The sequence below is a fragment of the Neoarius graeffei genome, chromosome 12 (assembly GCF_027579695.1).
Source record: "Neoarius graeffei isolate fNeoGra1 chromosome 12, fNeoGra1.pri, whole genome shotgun sequence".
Taxonomy (NCBI): domain Eukaryota; kingdom Metazoa; phylum Chordata; class Actinopteri; order Siluriformes; family Ariidae; genus Neoarius; species Neoarius graeffei.
Window position 1 is genome coordinate 77379785 of NC_083580.1, and position 22439 is coordinate 77402223.

General features: G+C 43.5%; 1 protein-coding gene across 2 annotated transcripts in view; it reads left to right on the forward strand.

Annotated features, from left to right (window-relative positions):
• klf8 (Kruppel like factor 8) overlaps positions 1 to 22439 on the forward strand; it is a 68969-nt gene that overhangs the window by 9533 nt on the left and 36997 nt on the right. Inside the window, exons 1-2 of one of the 2 annotated variants that reach the window (XM_060936464.1) lie at positions 21127 to 21251; positions 21489 to 21593. In XM_060936464.1, coding sequence (XP_060792447.1) covers positions 21543 to 21593 — 51 coding nt within the window. In that variant the 5' untranslated portion in view covers positions 21127 to 21251; positions 21489 to 21542. Of the gene's footprint in view, positions 1 to 21126; positions 21252 to 21488; positions 21594 to 22439 lie in introns of those variants that run through there. The other variant, XM_060936463.1, reaches the window with a different exon arrangement.

Below are 22439 nucleotides of genomic sequence, written 5' to 3' on the forward strand. Positions count from 1 at the left end.
CTCGGAGAGGTACGGAGCAGCTCGTCTCAATTCAGATAAGAGCATATTTCATTATGGAAGTACGGTGGACTGTTCCTTTAACTCGATGCCTTTTATTCACCCATTAAGACACGCACGTATATATTTTGGAAACAAACAGGCATCAAAACAACATGTATAACTTTTAATGTGAGGGTTATAAATAGTGTGCAAAATACCTGTCAATATTCCGTGGGAGGTGTGACCTAAATTTCCTCAACATGCAGCAGGCCTATACCGGAATCAAGCTATCGGAAACTTTTTTTTTTTTTATTCCGCTGCTACTATCGTAGGCTACGAACGATATCTACACATCAAGGCATGTTTTGGAGCTCAGCGGGGATCGTGTAGAATAATGTGTTGTGCTTACGCTGCTGAAGCCGTGCCGTGCCGTCTCCATCACTTTCATTAAATGCCGTGCAGATAGGCTATAAAATGTCTCCAAAAACAATTTTTGCAATATACAGTGCTATATGGAAAAAAATTCAGTTAAATCATATTACAATGGGATTGCTCCATGTGATTGCTTCACAGTCTGACATGCTTCCAATCTCTTCTATTTTTGAGTGTGCCATCACCATCTCACAGCTGGTGGTGAAATTGGTTGGGTGGGCTATGAAATAAATTATATTATAATCGTTGTTTGGAGACAGGTTTCACCGAGCGGCTATTATGCGCGAGACTTCATATTAGCCACAAAGTCAGAAAAATCTGTTCGTAAAATTACGTTATAATGACCAAATACAATGAAAAGTATTTTTCCAGTCTCACCTGTGAAAGGTAATCCCATGTGATCTCGTTTGGACGATAAGCCTGTTGGTACAGTTAAACGCAGCTAATCTTTATTCTCCGCTTTGACCTATCCAATATGGCGGCGAGGATGACATGATTCTACGCGGAAGGCGGCGTCTTTAATGGTCCGGAATAAATTGAATGATACACGTTGATGGATTAATTTGTTGTTTCTCACCTGTGAAAGGTAATCCCATGTGATCTTGTTTGGACGGTAAACCTGTTGGTACAGTTAAACGCAGCACATGAATGAGGCATCTTTATTCTCCACTTTGCCACATCCGATATGGCGGCGAGGATGACGTATGATTCTACGCGGAAGGCGGCGTCTATGTTTATATGTCTATGGATGTAACCCATTCAGCTAGCATGATATTGAACTCGTCTGATATACCACTCAATGCCAGCCAATATTATTTAAATATCCTACTTATGATACGGCATGGCCGTTGTAATGAATAACAAAAAACATCTGAGATGATCAGTTGAATTAGCAGCCTGATGTGTGACAGCTGTTCCCACGGAGTGTTGCAGCTCATGGGCTCGTTCCATCCCGTTACTGTTTCTATAGTAACGGCTTATTAACGGCAACTTTTTAATGGTGGACGTGCCATAATCTAAGACTGATAATAAACAGACTTTAAAAACATGTTAAGGAAAAATATTTATTTTGAAGAGAGGAATGTAATAATTTATTTTCCCCCCTCCGGAGAGAGAAAAATAGGCTTGTAATGATTCACCCAATTCACAATTTGATTTTCACATGATATTTAAAAAATAAAAACAAATGAAGAAAATGTTACTAAAAAATGCAAGCTTTATTTTTTTAACAACATAAATATTTATTTTATTAAATAATAAAAAGCCTTTTGTTTCATTTTCTTAATATCCAACAATAATTTTCCCACATTTGTAAATGTTAGCGTAAAATAAATATTATATCCTATTAACTAAAATGTTCCTTTTATTAAAAATGAAAAAAGTTGATCACAAATATTCCTTTTAATAAATGTTTATGAACATTTGTACTTCCTCCATTTGCTTTTCTTTATCTTTCGGCAGTCTGCAAAAAGAGAGAGAGCGAGCGAGCTCTGGTTTCTTGTTAAATCGTTTTGTACAGTCAGTCACACAACTCTTTCACATTTTTGATCTAATTATTATTATTTTTGTGTGTGTGGTGTGGTTTTTTTTTTTTTTTTTTCTCCTTTTGGGGCATTAGAGCTGTGCTACTTCCGCCTACGGTGAAGTCATGTGCATGTAGGCTTGTGCCTAGTCACCTAGTTCACCATTTGATTTTCACGTGATGTTTTTGAACAAAAAATTAAATGAAAATGTTATTACTGGAAAATGCAACATTCCCCCCCCCCCCCCCACACACACACACAATTTTGTGTTGTTGCACCTTCTGCAATCTAAACACTGCAATTACAGCTAAGAATAACCAAGAGATTACAGAGCCTGTAATTTTTTATTATTATTATTATTATTATTAAATTTAATTGATTTGAATTGTCGTAAGTTTGTATCGTGATTTATCGTCACATGATATGTAGTATTGTTTCATGCCTAGAAAAAAGAGAAGTTCCTGAGGAACCGACTGTTCATAGCTACCAAACTAGTGGTTCTAAAACTTTTTGTATCCATGTCCCCGCTTAACTTTAACATAAATTCCATGGGCCAATTCGGCATGGATTAATTTCTTGACTTACTACGAGGTTTGCCCTCCGTGGAGTACCACCTTGTTGTGGTGGAGGGTCTTGTGTGTCTTGATGATCTGGAGAGCTATGCTGGCGGCAGCTATCACTCTTGGTAGGGCCGCCCAAGCCAGACAGGTCGAAGGGAAGAGGCCAGACGAAGAGTAGTCCAATTTTACCCCAGTTACCCCGTGGTCTAGAAATACCAGGCTGGTGTCGAGCGGGGGATAACCGTGGCTCATGGGTAGGAAGGACTCTTTAGTCATGGTTGACAATCTTCCTCGAAATGGTGGTGTGGCATTGGGAGTGGTCCAACTGCCACTGTAGAGGGGACTCCACAGAAACCACTTAGCCTTATGAAAAGATGAAATGGACACAACCAACAGCTCTAGGGTTCAAGCCCCTAACTTATCCAACTACTATGATTGTTCCCCCCCCCCCCCCCACTTCTATGTGAAGTCAGTGTGGATGGGTTGAACCAGTAGGCCACCCTCTGATCAGTAACACAGAGTCACCAATTTAATTTCATAAACACTGCTTAAAAAGGACCAAGGAGCTGGTCATTGACTTTGGAAGGTCCAGACCAAGGTCACGACCAGTTCTGATCGAGGGAGTCGAGGTGGAGGCTGTGGATTCCTACAAGTACCTCGGGCTGTGGCTGGACAGCAAGCTGGACTGGACTTGCAACACCAATCACTTGTACAGGAAGGGACAGAGCAGGCTGTACTTCCTTAGGAGGCTGCGGTCCTGTAACATCTGCAGGAAACTCCTGTGGATGTTCTAGCGGTCTGTGGTCGCCAGCATCCTGTTTTACACCGTGGTGTGCTGGGGGGGGGGCAGCACATCCAAGAAGGACACATCCAGGCTGGACAAACTGATCAGGCGGGCCGGCTCTGTGGTCGGCATGAAGCTGGACTCTCTGGTGACGGTGGCAGAGAAGAGGTCTATGGACAAACTACTGAACATCATGGACGATGCCAGTCACCCTCTGCACACCGTCATCAGCAACCAGAGGAGCCTGTTCAGTGACAGAATGCTCCTTCCCAAGTGCAGGATGAACAGACTTAAAAACTCCTTTGTCCCTCACGCCATCAGACTGTACAACTCCTCTCTGGGGGGGAGGAGGGGGAACAGGAGGACAGAGGACGGGAAGGAGCAGTAGCCTCGCCTAACAATAAGCAATACCGGACAATGTGCAATATAAAGTGCAATATCTCTCCTACCGCCCCCCCCCCCCCCCCTTCTCCCCACCTTTTTTTCCCCCCTCCTTCCCTCCCTCCCTCCCTCCCTCCCCCTTCCTCTCTTCCCCATATCTTATTCTTTTTATATATTTGTATATGTAAATACTTCTAGATAAATTTAAATAAATTTTCTCTGTTTATCTGTAATGATGCTGCTGGAATCTTAAAGGGGTACCAAATATAATATATACGGTTGCTGATGTGACAAAGTAATGTATTCTTAAGTATTCTATCAAATTTATATACTAGAAAACAGCGAAATATCTTGGTAATTGTAAATATAATACTTTATACGCTAAACCACACAAGAGTCGCCATTTTTAAAAGACCGTGACGTCAGCGCTACCCACTGCGCTAGCGGAACTCTCCGAAATAGAGGAGATAAGCGTGTAATCATGGCGTGTAATCAAGTGAAAGCGACAGCTCTGTCGAATCATACGAAGAGATCCCGCAAGACACACTGCAAGCAGGCTATGGCTTAGAAGGGTACCAGTTTGAACCTAGGAGAGGTACTCTCGACTCCGGTGATGAAATAAGAGAAGAAAGCTCGGATGACGGCGAGGATGAGACTGATGCTGACCATGGGCGTGGCGAGCGTGGGGCAGAGCGTCTGCGTGCAGGTGACACGGCGTGGTGCTCGTGCGGAAAATGTAACGTGGAGTTGCTCACGAGTCCAGCAGAATTTATTTGCTGCAATGAGATAGGCGCCACCCGTGGACTTGCGAAATCGTCGCAAGAGGCAGAAACGGGTATTTCACACGTGCTATTCCCAACCTCAATGAGCCGACACAACTGGGCACATACATACGTCATGAGTGTTACGCAGAGAAAATGAACGTGCATTCTGATTGGATAAAATTAATATCATGGCGGGCTGTTCAAACTGCGGAAATAGTTTGCTCGAGCTACTTTCAAAACACTATAACTTTCCAACCTTAGAACAAAAAACTTTTGTAAGTCTTGAATGAGGTTCGTTAATGTGTGTTTTATTGTTATATTTACTCTATATATTGCCCTCTGTTCCCCTTTAATTTCCCTGAGGGAACCCGCCCAAAGGGATCAATAAAGTTTTATCTAATCTAAAATTATTTGGAGCCGTAAAGCTTTGTTCCGGCACCCTTGGGTGGGTGGGATGGGGTGGGATGGGGCGCCTTCAGTCAGAGCTCAGAGTTGACTTTGATGCTTGGAGCCCTAAATATAATTTCCAACGCTATTTTTTTTTTTAAGCAAATGAACCACAGACCCCTCCCTCAGCAATGCTTCAGACCCCTGACTCAACGCGTCATTCGTTAATAAATAAAAAATTGTAATCGTTAACAAGTTGCTGTAGCGTAAAAGGAATAAAACACTTCTGGATGTTGTGGTTTCGTTGGTAACATCTGTTTCGTTATTTTCCTTTAACACATGAATGAATACCACAAACATTTAAAGAATGCTTAAATAGCATGTATTGATGATTTTTTTCCTTGGAACTGTGCAGCCCTCGGGCCCATCCCCAGGTGCACAAGACTACACATGTAGTGAACTGATGGCTGATAACGAGGCCAGAGACTTCCTCGATGTTCACCTGGTGCCATCCTGGGGGTTTAATCACTCGACGAAGCGCAAACGTAAAGTGGCGTTTACTTTTGAAAAAGCCATTGTACGTTATAAGAGAGTGGGATTTTCTTCAGGAGTGTAGCTACACCAGTATGGAGGAAGGATTAGGAGAAGCGAGGAGTCCAAGGGGCTTTTGACATGATGATGTGTGGATTTTTTTTTTGTTTTTTGTAGGAAGCGTGTGTTTTGTGCCCCTCCTCTTCCCTGGTGCTGGAATGTATGGGGCCACGGCTTCCACGAGCAGCAGAGAAAAGGGTGTGCGTCTTGTTAGTGTGTTAGGGTTCGAGGATATTGTCCGTGTCTTGCCAGATCCGAGGCGATGTGACAGAATGATCCCCCACTACTGCGGCACAGTCATTAACCGGGGAAAGGATCTCGTCCCCATAGCAACCCGTGCAATTCTGCCAAACTGGCTGCAATGGAAAAAACAAAAAACAGGGAGTGGAGGAGGTGTGGCGTGGTGTGGGGTGGAGAGGGTGTGTCTGCGTGCGTTTTGGCGGGGGAGGATATTGATGTTGAATGCAGTTTGGGAGGCCAGTGGGTAATGTAGAGACAAATCCCGGGCATGCGTGAATGGAACTTGTGGCACAAAACGATGTTATGGTGTCAGAGCTTCGCTGCTTCAATGCTAATGCTGTTCCGTGGAAGTGTAGCAGGCCGAGTGCTCAGGTATGCACTCTGGGAATAAACAGTCTTTGGCCCTGAGCTGACATCACTAGTTCCTTCTTTCTCTCTCACCCTCGCACTCACTCTTCCTGTCTGGGGTTGTTGATCTGCTTCAGAGATCCCCGAAGGGCTTGTGAAAAAGAAACCGATAACTCGAGTCTCAACGACATCCAGAAGATTCTTAATTCTATATCATGTATTTTTATTTTTATTTTTTTTGATGATGCATCAGTAATAAAATTCTCCAAACTGATTTAGTTAAAGCTGATCATGCCTTCATATAAATAAATATTTTTCTACTTAAGAAGTAGAAAAAGCTCGATATGACTAGCAAGGCTTACAAACCAGGCGTGACGCACGCGTGTGTGTTTGAGTTTGAAGGAGGGAGGCCTGTGGGAAGTAGCAGCAGGCCTTTGCGTCAGCAGGGTGTGGTGAGATAAGAGCTCGCTGCCTCTGCCTCGACTGTAGCGACTCTGCCAGCCATTTGGGAGACACTCCTAGGGGTGTGTTTGTGTGTTATGTTAGCCTTTTGTATCTGTTAAACTCTTGAATCCCAGCTGTCATCTTGGGAACTGTTAATCTCCGACTCATGCTAGAGTGTTGACGTAATTTTACTGCAGAAGAAGTGACGAGCTAAAATACACTGCTGCCATTCAGCGTGGCACTGTGCGCCTTCTCTGTCCCGTCTGATCATGTGACTGTGCGTAAATCTGACTCTTTAGGCCTCAGTGACCTTGTGTATGTGTGTGAGGGGTCCATTTTGTGATTTTGGTTTGTCCACACACACACACACACACACACACACACACACACACACACACACACACACACATGCGCGCTAACTCGCCTATCAGATCAGGTGCAAGACAAAGTGTCCTGTGTCTTTTCTTACCAACTTTTTCCTTCATCTCAGGTTTTAGTAGTAGTAAGTAGACGTCACGGCGCTATGTCCCGCCCCGCCACAGAGGAAGGGTGGAGTGTCCGAGAGGACATTCTTGCCTCAGCGGTGTATTCGGAAGAAGAGAGACCTCAGTAGTGTACCACAGATATTCAGTGAAGCTGAAAAACCTCAACAGGTCTGAGAGAAGTGAAAGTGCAGAGATGGAGAACTGCTGAGTTGTATTCAAAGCCAACACTGTGGGAATGTAACGTAGACAAGAACAAGCATTCTGCACTTTCGGGATTAGACACTAACCCCACAGGCTTTAAAGCTAAGATGAAATCAAAGCGACTCAGGAACCAACAAAGTTAAAACAATCTCGGGTTTATTGCAAACGGAAAGGAAGATTACCGGTAACCAACAGGGTCATGGTGTGTTCTATAGCCACAGCTAGCCATCGTTAAGAGAAATCGCACTCAGAAAAACGTGTCGGATTCGAGAAGAAAAAAGGGTGGAATGATAAAACCAGCCGTGCGGTCAGGAACTGCTTGGTGGCAGCGGCAGTTGTAAACTCTCAGCTGGATGGTGGATTCTTCAGTGCCAACACTTTGTGGTCCCTTGTTTTGGTTTAAGCCATAAAACGAAAGGTTCGGTTTTGGTCGTTGCGTCCCTAATAAATATCGAGTTAACCCTGGTGCCATCAGACACTCAGTTAACCAAAGATAGAAATACATCAATAGATTTTATTTCATATTCATAACTCAAAATATTTTTCATTCTTCCGTGACCGAAAGCATGAGTCCTATGAACCCAGAGAGCATGTGGGAAGGGGGCGGGACTTCCAGGCGATGTCGATTTTTAATATCGGAGAGTCCAAAACATGCACGCGAACCATTCCAGATTCATATGTCGTATTCGTCTCGGCTCATCGTCTGTTGTATATCGCGTGATTAAGTCATAATAATAATTAATATAAATACGGACGTGACTATAGGAAATCGGGTGTGCTGATTGGCCGAGAAATTCAGATTACTTCTCGATGAGCAACTCGGCAAAATGGCGGCCGATCGCTTCGTCGCCGTAAGTGAGGAAGAATTACAGGTTATGAAAGAGAATGCTGTTCCTAAATAAAAGCACTAAAGATGCTACGAAGTTTGGTCTAAAACTATTCAGAGGTAAGGTGGAATTGTAATTTTTTTTAAATTTTATTTTATCGATTTCAAAACAAAGTGGTTTATGTGACTTGGTGTAGATAAGTGACGCATTACATTTGCATCCTGCTTTTTGAAATACATTTAAAAAAAAAAAAGATTTAATAATCTGTGTACTTTATTACTAAAACGTTTATCCGCCTCAGGCTCAGTGAATATCGGGAATTATTATAGATCCAGGACACCTTTTTCGATGGAATAAAAACGTGTTCTATTCCCTTCTAGCGGGTTTCATTCATTTGGTTTGATAGCGTGCAGTATTATTAGCGTATCGCTTATCCTACGTGTATTACGTCACTCTACCTAATGGAGAATGAGCGTTGAATATGGTTTACGATATTGCATGGTTGTCAAGACAACATGACATCACACGTCGGAGACGTAAAACTTCCGCACATGGCCGCTGGGTTTGCTTCGTTACAAAATACGGAAGATTGAGAGAATTTTGAAAGAGAAAGACGTGTTGAACACCTGAAAGGAATGTGTATGTATTATTATAGTAATAATAATAATAATATTGGCTGGCGCTTTCTTCATGGTATATCAGGTATATTCAGCTACTCGTCTTCGGCTCGTTCAGTATCATGCTAGCTGAATGGAATATATCTAATATACCACCAAAAAAAGCCAGCCGATATTATTTAAATAACCTCGGCTTTGGCAAATAATTGTTATTTAATAGAGTAAATGTCACTGGATATTGTGTAGACATGATGTTGATGTTCTGTTGAACGTACCTCCAAAGAAGGAGAAGGGCAAGTTGAGTGAAAGATCGCTTGTTGCCCATAAAGGGGGGAAAAACGACAGAAAACGCACATGTGAGAATTCGAGGGAGGGCTTGTACCTTTAAGGGAGTAATGCAGAAATCCAGAGGGAGAGTCCTTGCTCTACAGCGTGTCTCTCTCTCTCTCTCTCTCTCTCTCTCTGTTACTTTTGCCTATACATCACCCTCTTTTTCTCCCTCCCTCTCTTTCAAACAGCTGTGACCTTACATGTATATCCTTCCCCTCTCTCTCTCTCTCTCTCTCTCTCTCTCTCTCTCTCTCTCCTCGTCCCCTTGGACGGCCACGTTGTCTCCACAGAGGGACACAGTGACAGCACTGACCAGTACAAAGAACAAGATGTGCCCCAGGGCCCAGCAGACTGCATTAAAGTTGCGCTGCCCTGACACACACACACACACACACACACACACACACACACGCGAGCGTGCAAAATTGCATGTCCACCATTTGCTTAAATCCTAATCTTGGACATAAATGAAGACAATCTTGCAACAGCCGTTGCTTAACGTCGCTTTAACTACTTCCCTTTTAGCCAGTCGTCTCTGTGTACCGTGTTGGAGAAGCAGCACTTGTAGAAAGTGATGACAAATTATTTTTTTAATTTAGCAGCAACAACAGCTTCATGGAGGTCGGTTCACGTTCTGGTCACGAGCTGCAAAAAGGCCAAAGTCCAATTGCCAATTAAGAAGCAGATTACGATGCTGCGTGTAATCCGATCCAAAGTTATGCAAAAGCGTGGAGCGGAGTTTAGTGTCAGCGTTGCATAAAAACAAGAAATGCACGAGTCGGTGTGTATGTTGTGAATGAGTTTTAAAATTATTTCAATCTAAGAAAAACGCCATCCGAGTGTGAGTTTAGGCCAAGAAAAAATAATTGTTTGTTTCCGGTTACCCGACCGACCGTTTAAAAAATGCCCCGACCCTAGACTTTTTTGTTAGATGTTTTAAAAAAAAAATGTATTTTCGACAACCAACAATAAATTTTGAAAAAAAAAAAATCTGCATTACGATTTGCATAATATTGTCGATCTGACAAGTGACTAATTCTAAAACGCATATATCGGACAAGAAACACTCACTGATTTCTCATGGCCTCAATCTGACGTCATGACCTCTTTCCGGGAAACTCCGGCTTGTGTTGTACACAACGCTAGGCATCATGGCGGCCAACGAAGTGTTCTCGATTACCGTGATCGGTTGCGACCACACAGAAGATTGTAAGACAATAAGTTCATTTTATAAGTTTTCAACTGTAAAAGAACTCTACGAACATTATCGTCCTCCGCTGGACGAGTCATGCAAACAGTATACACACAGCGCCCAGGCTAATGGCGGTATCGATATCACGATGGAAGTCACGTTGGAAAGCCTGCTCAGCAATTTTGGCTTGCGGGCACTGACATTTGAATGTAAACGGAAGCCGGAGTTTCAAAAAATGTTAGCTAACAAAACAAAAATACTAAAAGTACACGAGGACGCAAAAGTAGAGGCAACAAAGGTGACAAATAATGCCACACCTAAATTTAAAAAAAAAAAAACTACCTACCCGGTATTTTGTGTGATAAAAAAAAAAATAATAAAATAAAAAGACCTACCTACCTACCCTATTTTTTATTTTTTTTTTCAAGATGTAATAGGAAACAAACAATTATTTTTTCTTGGCCTTATACGGATAATGAGGAGAAGAAGAATAAGCCCACGGATAAGTTGCTCGGCATGTCACATCTGCTCGGTGTTCAGGATCGAGGATCTTCAGCTTGGAGAACGTAATGTGAAATGCACACGATTCGCGGATATAACAGATGTACAGCGATTTATTTATTTTAACTGTGTGCAAGTGGACCTTCGACGACTGCATATTAGGGTTCTTGAAGGTTTAAAAAAAATGTGGAAATTTTGTGAGGGGGGAACCTAAGAGATTGTCTGTGGTGATGGTTGTAAATTTATGAGGGGGAAAAAACTTGGGAAAGTTGTGCGGTGTTTTTTTTTTTTTTGTGTGTGCGCGTCAAGGAAGAGCTTTGTTTCACTTTACACGTTAGGCTGATCTGAGAGTTTCAGGAAATGCACTGTTTCCTCCTCGCGATATAAAAGAATAAATCACTGAGATTTTCACTGACGTTTCCCAGAATGCACTGCAGCCAGGAAGCACATGATTGTTGTTTCAGAGATTATCCGAGTCCCCCCATAAATTTAATACTAATCTCAGAAATTTGGTATTTTTCCTTGGAATATTACCCCCAGGCGGCACGGTGGTGTAGTGGTTAGCGCTGTCGCCTCACAGCAAGAAGGTCCTGGGTTCGAGCCCCGTGTCCGGCGAGGGCCTTTCTGTGCGGAGTTTGCATGTTCTCCCTGTGTCCGCGTGGGTTTCCTCCGGGTGCTCCGGTTTCCCCCACAGTCCAAAGACATGCAGGTTAGGTTAACTGGTGACTCTAAATTGAGCGTAGGTGTGAATGTGAGTGTGAATGGTTGTCTGTGTCTATGTGTCAGCCCTGTGATGACCTGGCGACTTGTCCAGGGTGTACCCCGCCTTTCGCCCGTAGTCAGCTGGGATAGGATCCAGCTTGCCTGCGACCCTGTAGAACAGGATAAAGCGGCTAGAGATGATATGAGATGAGATGAATATTACCCCCTCCCCATCTCCGTAATTTATTTTTCAAATTTCCTTTCATTCATTCACTCACTCTTTCTCATCCAGCTGACAGGTGATGAGTTTATGCCATCATGTGTTGTCCGTCCGTCACCATCCACGTTTTCACGGAAATCGCTTCTTCTCTCTCAATTCTTCACCGATTTTTATTCCTTTTGGCAGGAAGGTCGGTCTGCCTGGGGTGCATATAGCTTCTACCTTAATTTGCATAATTGCAATTAATAATGAAGATATGGAGTAATTAATCAATCCCTAACGAGCAGTTTCCACACACATCGCTTCTTCTCCCTCAATTCTTCACCGATTTTGATTCTTTCTGGCATGAAGGTAGGGGGACCTAGGGTGCATAGAACTTCTACCCAGATTTGCTTCATTACAATTATTAATGAAGTTATGGACTAATTCTTAATGAGCAGTTCAACAAAAAGGTCAATTCCTCGCCGTTTTGGATTCTTTCTGGTAAATAGGTCGGTATTCCTAGGGTGGATATCGCTTCTGTATATAGCTTGTAACATTTATTGCGCAAGGTGGGCCACTTTAGATCGTTCCTTCTGGACTAGACGGGGGCAGAGTCAGGTACGCCGTCATTGACGGCCTCGTTTGTTTATTTACCTACCTACAATGGCTCTAATACGCCGTCACAATCGTCACTTGATTTCTGGCGAATATTAAAAGGTTAACTTTTACCGAGTTCAATTCCCATAGTTGGACAGGATTAGAAACGAGAATATTAGAAGGACAGGACATGTAGGACGGCTTGGAGACAAAGTGAGAGAGGTGAGATTGAGATGGTTTGGACATGCACAGAGGAGAGATCCAGGGTATACTGGGGAAAAAATGCTGGCGATGGAGTTGCAGGTAGAAGGAAATGAGTAATGAGAGAAGAAGAAATGGAGGGATGTTATCTGCTGTGGTGACTCCTAACGGGAACAGCCAAAAGAAGAATTCCCATCCTGCTTTTGCTTCAAAAATCTTAGTTTGATGCCCGTCCAACCTTACACAGAAGAATATCCTCAGTAATCCTCAATCATCTATAGTCTATTGAACTGATTATGAACAGGATTAGCCGTCTCATTCAACTGGATAGAAATTTCATTGGGATGGGCTTCCCTCGGTTGACTCTCTTCCCAGTGAGGTGTTTACATGAACGTTTTTTTTTTTTTTTTCTCCCAACTGAGCTTGGAGATGGGTTATTAATGGATTACTAGGCTGTGTATAAACATAACCAGTGGTAACGTTCTGCAAAATGTCCCTTTCTCCTAACCTCCTTAGACTCAAAAGTGGACTTGAACATTAGCTGGCTTTCTGCACTCATGTACAACTTTTTTGCATTTGAGCCAAGTCAGAATCAGACACACTGGTGAAAGCATTCTCACCAGAGTTTCCACGAGTCTCCGTTTCCAAAAACTGTTCCTAATGTTCATGACGACTGTACATGGGAACCTTCAAACAACTGCATGGAGATGTTATTTATTGAAGACGTTACGTGACATGTATATGCTTTGATAGCATATGTAACGCCATCTGCCTCCATGACGGATTAATTAGGATTATGTGCTTTGTGAGTGAATATTCAACAAAAACATTACAAACGCAGTGAGCCTGCTGTGTGTTTAGTGCTTGTCAGTGCACCACTGGATCTCTCCAGCACTCACCACTTTTTTCCACTGGCATTGATTGTAGGGAGGTTGAATTGTTGACCCCAAACCAGTCCACCCCTCGTGTCAAAGCGGTCAGTCACAGTCCTCCCTCCCCCCTCCCTCCCTCACATATGCTCGCAATCCCACCCCATCCCACCCCACTTTCCAGATGATGGTACTTGCAATGGGCAACTCTTGCTCTTTGCAATTTAAGCTGGTTTTGGCTTGGATTCACATTGGGAATATGGAAACCAGGTATGGGGGAGGTTAAATGCCTGCTCTTTTTTCTGCTCTGCAAAACTGCCCCACAGAACCCAGCCCATTGCACTCCCCCAGAGCACTGGCTAGGGAGTGGGACGACTTGGGCCCTGTGCCAGGGTGGCGCACACTCTCCAGATCGGGTTACTCAATTGTGCAATGTGCTGCTTTAAACGCACACAAATTAGAACGCCCTTTGAAGTTGACGCCCTTGGCCTCACGTGGTGAGTTTTTAGCCTTGTGGTTTTTATGAACTGTAATCCATGGACTTGAACAACAAACAAAAGTACAATTATCAACTTTTGCCAATTGTTGGTTTGGTTTCAAGAAGTTTGAAGTTCTTGTCAGAAAGGAACAGCCATGGAATATTTTGGTTTGAGGATCCTCTCAGAAAGTTTCACCACTTCTTTGGTACTGTGGTGGCCAAATGACGCCTAACATATCTTGGGTTGGGTTTCAGGAATGGTTTGAAAAGCAACATGCCTTCAACCAAATACAAACAACATCTTGCAGTGTAAACAAGTTGTTTCTGCCACCTGCCCTAACTTCAGGTTTTGATAATTTTGAGAAGGTATGTCTCGCTTAAGTACGTACAACTTCTGTTTATTCTTTTTGGCAGCTCTGTGTTTTATCCACACTGGCTTGCATGTGAAGCAGGATACAATCCAAAACAAGAGTTAAACAGCTGAGAGATAAAGGTCTTGCTCAAGGGCACAGCTGTGGCGCTCTGGCTGTCCATGGATTTGAAATTACAGACTTTCAATCACTGCTTAACCACTGACCTACCACTGGGCCAAAGTGGAGGCCAGGTTTACAGTCAGTCAAGTCGATTTTTATTATGAATGAGGCTTATTAGATTGATTTGATTGATTTCCCCTCTCGAGTTGTCTGTGTCAAGGGCATGTCTTACCCTTTGGAATTTGTGGGATACAAAATTCAGTAGTATTGGTGATGCTAATTATTATTATTATTATTATTATTATTATCAGTTAAATATATATAGCGCCTTTCTCATACCCACGGTCGCGTTACAATTATAAAGAAAGGGGGGAGGGGGATAAAAAGTCCACCAAAAGGAGGTCATGATGTCATTCCAGTGGTGTGGCAGCCACAGCCCCACCAGAAGGTGCATGAAAACAAGTCCCACGCTGCCTGTGCAGCCGCCGCGACACTGCCGGGCAACACCGCGCCATGGATCCACAAAGTGAGCACAGAAGCATCGCCACGCAGAGCACTGGTATGTCCCACACCACCTGCACAACCACTGCGACGCCACCAAGCAACACCGCTCGGAACACTGCGCCAAGCACAAAAGCACCGCCGCACAGAACACTGGACAACCCCCGATGTTAAAAGAGCAATGAGCTCACTGCAGTCCATAGCCAGAAACACAGGCATCACCCATGGCGGACCAAGGCCTGGAGGGAGCTGACGCTCAAAACTGGGTCCGGAACTACACCACAACCAGCGGACAAAACACTCAAACATGAAACTACACAAACGCTTGAAAAACAAAAGGTAAAATAAAATAAGCTCTGGTGAGAAGCGGCAACCAGAATACACACTGCATACTCTCAACCGGAAATGGAAATTCCTGCCCAGATATCTTTAATGTATAGAACTCAACACTTTCCATCCGGTTATATGGCATGAAATAACAAATTCATGATCCAATTGATGGTGGTGCCATGGGTACCATATGGGTGAGTCTAGGAAACCGTACGGACCAACTGTTGGTCAAACCCAATCTTCAGATCAGCCAAACCATTTCCATTTCGTATAAACCCGAGCTACCCAGAATTGCTTTTCTGACATGTATCAAGGCAGTGTCCAGAGTCACTTTTTCCCATCCAATCCCATTGGTTGCTAAAGGCCAATTTATACTTCTGCATCAAATCTACCTTCTAAGGTACAACGTAGCCATGTACCCCATGCTGTACCCAACTCTGGAACCTTGATGTGCACCTTTCTGTCCAGAAATGTAACTACATGTCGTAACGCAGACTGCATCACCTGTGATTTGGTCGCGTTGCATTTCCTTGTACGCATTTCTGGCTGCGAAAATTGGAAATCTACCATCATGACCATCATTGTGTTACTAGAACTATATAAAGTATGAGGTTCTGTAGTGGTATAGATCATTATAATGGCCAGTTTAATCCTGCATCATTTAAATCCTGTGGATTTGAACACCATGGCGTTATTTTTGTGCCTCATTCCTGAGAGCAAAGTGGGACTTTCGCTTCGAGCCGCTCACACTGCTGAATACGGACGACTTCAAAGGCTTCATAAATGCTTCCAGTGAGAATTCACTTGGTTTGTAATTAATCATGTGAAGTCCCCCCCCCCCCCCCCCGTAAATTTTTACATGGTACTTGCGTTCCGCTCTTCTTGTATAAAAGCAGTGAATTCTGGTGTGTTTCTTTACATCAGCTGACTTCCAGCTTACGTGCAAGAAGAAATACAAGTATAAATGTGAGTGTCGATGGTGTACCTATGGTGTAGAAGTATAAATTGGGCTTAAGACGCAGGCCCTGATCTGTCCTTTTCTGGAAGGTCCGACAAGTCATTCTGATGGGGAGCCAAATGGTCATCACCATCTTCTCCCTCTTCTCCCTTGTCCAGCACTGTTGTCAGGTCAGGGTCCATGTGGCCCTATTGATCCACATGTTGTATTAACTGGAGCATGGTTTTACACCGGATGCCTCTCCTGCTGCAACCCTTTCATTTCTGGGCTTGGGGAAACAACCATTCACACACACACCTTCACACCTATGGACAATTTAGAGTAACCAGTGGGGGTTGTGGACTTTGGACTGTGGGTGAACCTGGAGGAAATCCACACAGACACAGGGAGGACATGCAAGCTCCACACGGAAAGGCCCCTGTTGGCCACTGGGCTCGAACCCAGAATCATCTTTCTGCGAGGCAACAGTGCTAACCGCTGCACCACCATGCCGCCCAGGGAGCCAAATGGTGTTATGAAAAAAAAAAAAGAACCTAGAACAAGATTTATTAATTCGTCTTCGGTAACCTCTTGATCCTGATCAGGGTTGCGGTATATCCGAAGACTATCCTGGGAACACTTGACGCAAGGTGGGAGAATTCGCTTCTGATGAGATGCCAGGTCATTGTCTCTCTCTCACACAGATCTAGTCAGAGGCAAATTACTGTAGTCAGTCTGTCACCCTGCATGGTTTTGGGTAGTATGATGAAACCTACATGAACACGGGAAGAACATGCGAAATTCCATGCATGGGGGGAAAAAAAATTCCCAACATAACAAGGTTCTACAACATGGTGGGGACAACCGAGAACAGCAACTTTTAATGGGTGCGGCTCTGTAATGGAAAAGCACAGGCATTAAACCAAGGTGCAATACAGATACCTATAGGTTTGTTCTATATTGTGCCATTCCACGTTACCTTGTGTCGAAAATACACTTGTGTACCATCAGTCAAAGGTTTCAAGATACAACCCCCAAATGTTTCGAGTAATGTTTGGTTTTAATTCGGAGGGGAAGGAGGCAGAGCTGTCAGGTGCTCTGGGTGGGACAGGATTGAAATATGCGAGAGTGGTGTCCAGGAAACTCTTCAAACTTCTGGGAGGTCCTACATCGCTTCCATGAGGAACGCCCGGAAAAACTGACACATTGTTTGGACTGAGGAAGAAAATATTCATTTACTAAGAACTTTTCTATGGATCCTCAGTCTTCTGTCATGCAGTGAAAGGCACATGGTGCCCCTTATAAGCATTTCTTATTTACGAGCATAAATATCAGCATTTCAGAATTTCTGTAGTGGGATATGGAGAATGAAGGTCTTGCGTATGATATGGTGTGTATTGTTTAGATACTTAATTGTAGTCATTATTGGCTCTTGTATTCAGTTTAAGTATTGGCAAAGTATCAACTGAATGACAAATCGATAATGTTTTATGTAATTACATATTCATTGCAGTGAAAGTAATGGAAATCATTTGGAGTAGTTGCTTTGTGTGCGTGTGTGAGACGTGAATTTAATCTCCTGCGGACTTTTAGTTAAATGTCCATTTCATCCTGTGTGTCTGGTTCTATAGGTTTCAGGGATCCAATAGCAAAATCATGTTGTCCTTCCTTTGTTGTCGATACAATCCTGATATCGGCTGATTACCAGATATCGCCATCGTCAGAGGCAATATTTGGTAATCAAGCTTCCGTTTATGTTTGTATGATAGCAGCATGATATTAAAGCTAGACCGCCTTTCAGATTTTTCAAGTGTAGGTCATAAAAAGAATTTTCCCCGACACCCAGTTATTTTTGTCTATTGGCCCGAAAGCTACTGAATTCGAATCACAGACTTCCAATTTTATTAGTTTTTTTTTTAACAGAACAATTAATGAATTTAAAGCCACGTGGCTGTAAATTCTCCGCTATTTTTTCCTGCTTCACCATGACCCAATTCAAGATACTACATCATGCATCACGTGGTGGGCTTTCCCCGTTCACGCAAGGCATTGTGGGATACAAATTTGAAACAGGAGAGAAAAATGGAGGACGTGAGTGTGCGAGTGAACGTGAAAGACCGACTACAGTAACGGAAAGAAAGCGAGAAGAAAAGACGTTATGTTATATATGAAGGAACGGAAACGCAGGAAATATCAAACTAATAAATATCAGCGCTCAGCGAGCACCTCGGTGTGATCAGCTGTTCGTTTAGCGACAGAATGATGGAACTGTAAAATGATGCACGCTCAAAGGGAAACCTGTAGATGGCAGTAATGCAACACCGTGGATGCCAGCTGCCGTAAAACCCAAAAGAAGAAGGTGGTAAACCTGCGCATGCGCACACGGACTTCCTCTGTCTGCTTGACTGCGCGATTTCATGCACGTTATTTGCTTTAATCCCCTCAAATTAAAATTAAATAACTTCCCAGCCACAGAATGGCCTGATATTTTGCGAGATATTACAGAAATAAACATGTATCACAATGACCACATGTCAGAGAGAACTGAAATTCACCGATTTTATGAAATTGAAAGGCCGTCTAGCTTTAAGAAGCTGTTTCATGTCTGGCATAAAACATACTGAAAGACCGGACATGACGCTTCGTAGCTTAGTTTTTAGTCCGTATTTAGGATCAATACTGTTATCTGATTGGTTCATGGATTTCCAGATTGTTTAATAAGCGACAGTAAATCACTTTAAGGTTTCACGTATTGATTTGTACCGTCCCGTCGGACGTGATTTAAGACGTTAATAAAGAGCTGTCGAAGATCTCTACATGCTGACGTTATGTGCATATTGATTTTTCCCTGATCACAATTTACCATAAAAAAAAGACGATAGGTGATTTTAATTATCCAGAAGACAGGAAAGCAAGGATGTTCTACGTTCCAGGATTACCAAAGGGAGAGGAAGGTATAGTGTTGGGTGCTTTCAGACCACGGTTCTAGGGACTCTTTGAGAGGAACCACGTACTGGGGAGCTCCCTGGAGACCTGCATACCTTCAAGGGTTTTTTTTTGTGTTTGTATTGACACCACCAGTAGGGACGATGATGTGACGTAAGCCGGCTGTCTGCTGGTATAGTGATATCACTTCTGCATAACGTACAAGAAGAAGAAGAAGCAGGTGGATCCATTTGTACGTGGGTTTTTTTTGTTCATTTCTTAACACCTAACAATAAGAGCTGTTTCTTACAATGATGGTTGCTGGTGCTGCATTGGCTCATATGTTTGACTAATCAATGTACACTTGCATCACTCATGGTTCCTCTTGTTCTGGGAGAGAAGCTACCTTGAAATAGATGCTAAAGCCCTCAAAATGGCATTCTAAGAACAACTTCTCAGTTCCTGCAGTGTGGACACTCAAAAAAAAAAAAAGGAGGTACTTCCTCTAACAGTTCTCAGAAGTATGAAAGTTCTTCTGGTCTGAATGCACCTAATATTACCAGCTGTGTGGTCGGGAACTGCTTGTTGGCAGCGGCGATCGCAAAAGAACTTGGCTGGATGGTGGAATTTTAGTTCATTCCATAAATTGTTTAAACCCCTGCTCTGAAGGGGGGGAGGGGGGAGTACTGTATGTGGGTTTTTTTTTTTTTTAAACCTCTGTCTGTCCATCCATCCGTACTTCCGTCTGTCTGAAACACCCTTTTTCTCAGCAACCACAAATCTTAGCCACTTGATATTTGGTACCGAGCTTTAGCTTGGGGTTCTATACTGTGTAGACCGTTTTCAGGTCTGTCGCACATCGACTTCCTGTTTACCGACTGAATGTATTTACGAAACACACAGCGTGGATTTACAAAATTTTCGTAACGTTTTTCTCAGCAACTACAAATCATAACTGCTTGATATTTGGTACCGAGCTTCAGGTTGGGGTTCTATACCATGTCTACCATTTTCAGGTCTGTCGCACGTCAACTTCCTGTTTACCGCCTGAATGGATTTACAAAACGCACAGGGTGGATTCTGACGCTATTTCAAGAAGCAAAATGCGATTTCAAAATGACAGTTTGCCAGGATGCAATTTGAAATCCCTGGAGAGAGACATTGCTCTTTACTTGCTTGTTTCAGCGTTTAATTATTTGTTGAAGTAAACATTCATAATAAGCGTCCTATTCCTTCGATTGCTTGCGTTCTGATATCAGCGGGGGGGGGGACGCAAGTGAGCAGTTGCTCAGTTTATCTTGTTTTGATATAGAATTATTTTACAGATTATTTGTTCACACAGCTGGCATTTTCACTCTCTTGATGTGCTGCTCGAACGCATCCGAGTGCTGACGGATATAAACGCCAACTCTAACCCTGGTCTTAATGCTTAGTGGATACATGAGTTGATTTTAAAGTCCGCAGCCGTATATGCTTGCATGTGGTTCATTGTATCTGTGGGAAGGAATGAGAAAAGGCCAGAGGTGGGTGTGGTCAACGCTGCTATCCCTCCCAGGCAGTCATTCGTACCCAGGCTGCATTGGGGTAGGGGTTGATGGCCGTGGGGGTGTGGGAGTTACAGAGTGAAGCCATGACCTAGATTGTGCTCTCTCTCTCTCTCTCTCTCTCTCTCTAATCCCTTTCATGGCCATTCTCCACACCAAGCCCCTCCCTGCTGTGTAACTTCCTGCTGGGGAGTAGTCACACCCACCCCACCCTTTTTTTCCCTTAAATTACTCATAGTGCAAGCTCCCTGGGGAGCTTTAAAACACACACACACACACACACACACACAGGCTATTTCAATCACAGATATGCTCGCTCACTCAGGAATAGATTAGTCTCAGAAGAAATAAACTTCTCATTCTCAAATTTCTGCACTTCAACTATTGACACACACACACACACACACACACACACACACACACACACACGCTTTCAATTCAATGTTATATTTACAGTAGATGTGTTTGTGAGAATTCACTGGACGTGCCCTAATATCAGTAATGACTATAAGTGCATGTTTATCGTGTGTGTGTAGAAAGTCAGGATGAGGACCACACGGAGTACAGCCACACCCTGGCTGATTAGTGACCACACCTCTGTGTGGAATCTGCTGCAGTCACATGGTCCCCAGCATCCGCCCCATATCCAAGCATTACCACATTCTCTCTCTCTCTCTCTCTCTCTCTCTCTGTCTCTCTGCTAAAAGAACAGGGTGTGACTGTACTGAGCTGAGCGAGGGAGGTGACATAGGATCTCTCACTACTCCTCCCTGCTCCTGTTTTGCTTGCTTGCTTTCTTTCTTTTTCTTTCAGTCACTTCCCTCATCTCAAGGGCCAAATCTACCCTCATGTTTTATTCTTTTATTAATCTGACGTTCTAGATTTACATCAGATAGTTTACAGAAGGTAACATTTCACATGTTTGTGTTCTCTTTCAGTTTAGGTTGAAGTAGATCAACCGTTTAACGTCGTTTTGTTTGTTTGTTTTTTCACGCACGAGCTCGTTTGTTTCGTTTTTATCGACCTGATTTAAACTTGATGATGTTTAGTTGGTTGATGCTCTTGCTTCTCCTCAATGTTTTGTGGTACCTCAGGCGTTTGTCCTGACTAGCATGTCACCAAACGTGGGTTTTTATTTTTCAGTGCCAGCCGAATCCTGAGAAATCCAACGCCGCTACCTCAGAGCCCTCCGAGGAGATGCCATCCATACAGATCAAGCCTGAGCCAGAGGAGGTGGAGTGCACGGTGGTGAGTGGCCTTTGTGTGTGTGGGTTGGGGGAGTGGGTGAATGGGCGGAGCTTGGATGGGGGCAAAAGAGGTGTGGTTGTGAAAGGGATGTCATTACGAATGAAGTAAACATCTTTTGAGGGTTCTTCTCCCACCCCCACCCCAAGAACATACCAAAGCTAGAGTTCTTCCTTGAGGTTTTAAAGGTAGAAGAAAATACTTCCTAATTCTTCTCTTCCACTGGCTATGAAACTACCCTATTAATTTTTTTTTGGGGGGGGGGTCATGTTGCATTGATAAGCATCTTAATGCACATAAAGGACATTTTGTAATCAGAGAAATTCAACAAGCGAGTGCTGCGTAAACAATGGAGCATGCACATCGGGGCAGGACTCATGTTGCCCTGTACATGGGGGGAGGAGCAGTACGCAGGACGTTTAATAACAGGGTTGTAATATTTTTGAGCTCATTTAAAAATGCTCCACGCCAGGCTCCTGAGCGACACAATCAGAAAAACTATTCATCCAGAAGTTGCTAGTTTGAATCCCGATGTTGCCGCAGCCATCCGAGAGCCGTGCTGTCTGTGAGGGAGGGGTGGTGTACCGTCTCATCAATTCCTCACCACTCACCACAGCGACACTAGCCAATCACGGGTGTGTACGGAAGTGGGCGGATAGCGCTTTCATCCGAGTGTCGCATAAGCAATAGTTTGAAAAGATGTGATCGGCCTCCGAGGAAACGTGATGGGCTTCGCCCGACCTGGTTATCTAAATTAGGGTGAAAACTGTGGGGAGATGATGACTCCACACCAAGAGCTTATTTTATAGCAAATGGATTAGATTACCTATAATCTAATCCTGTGGCGTC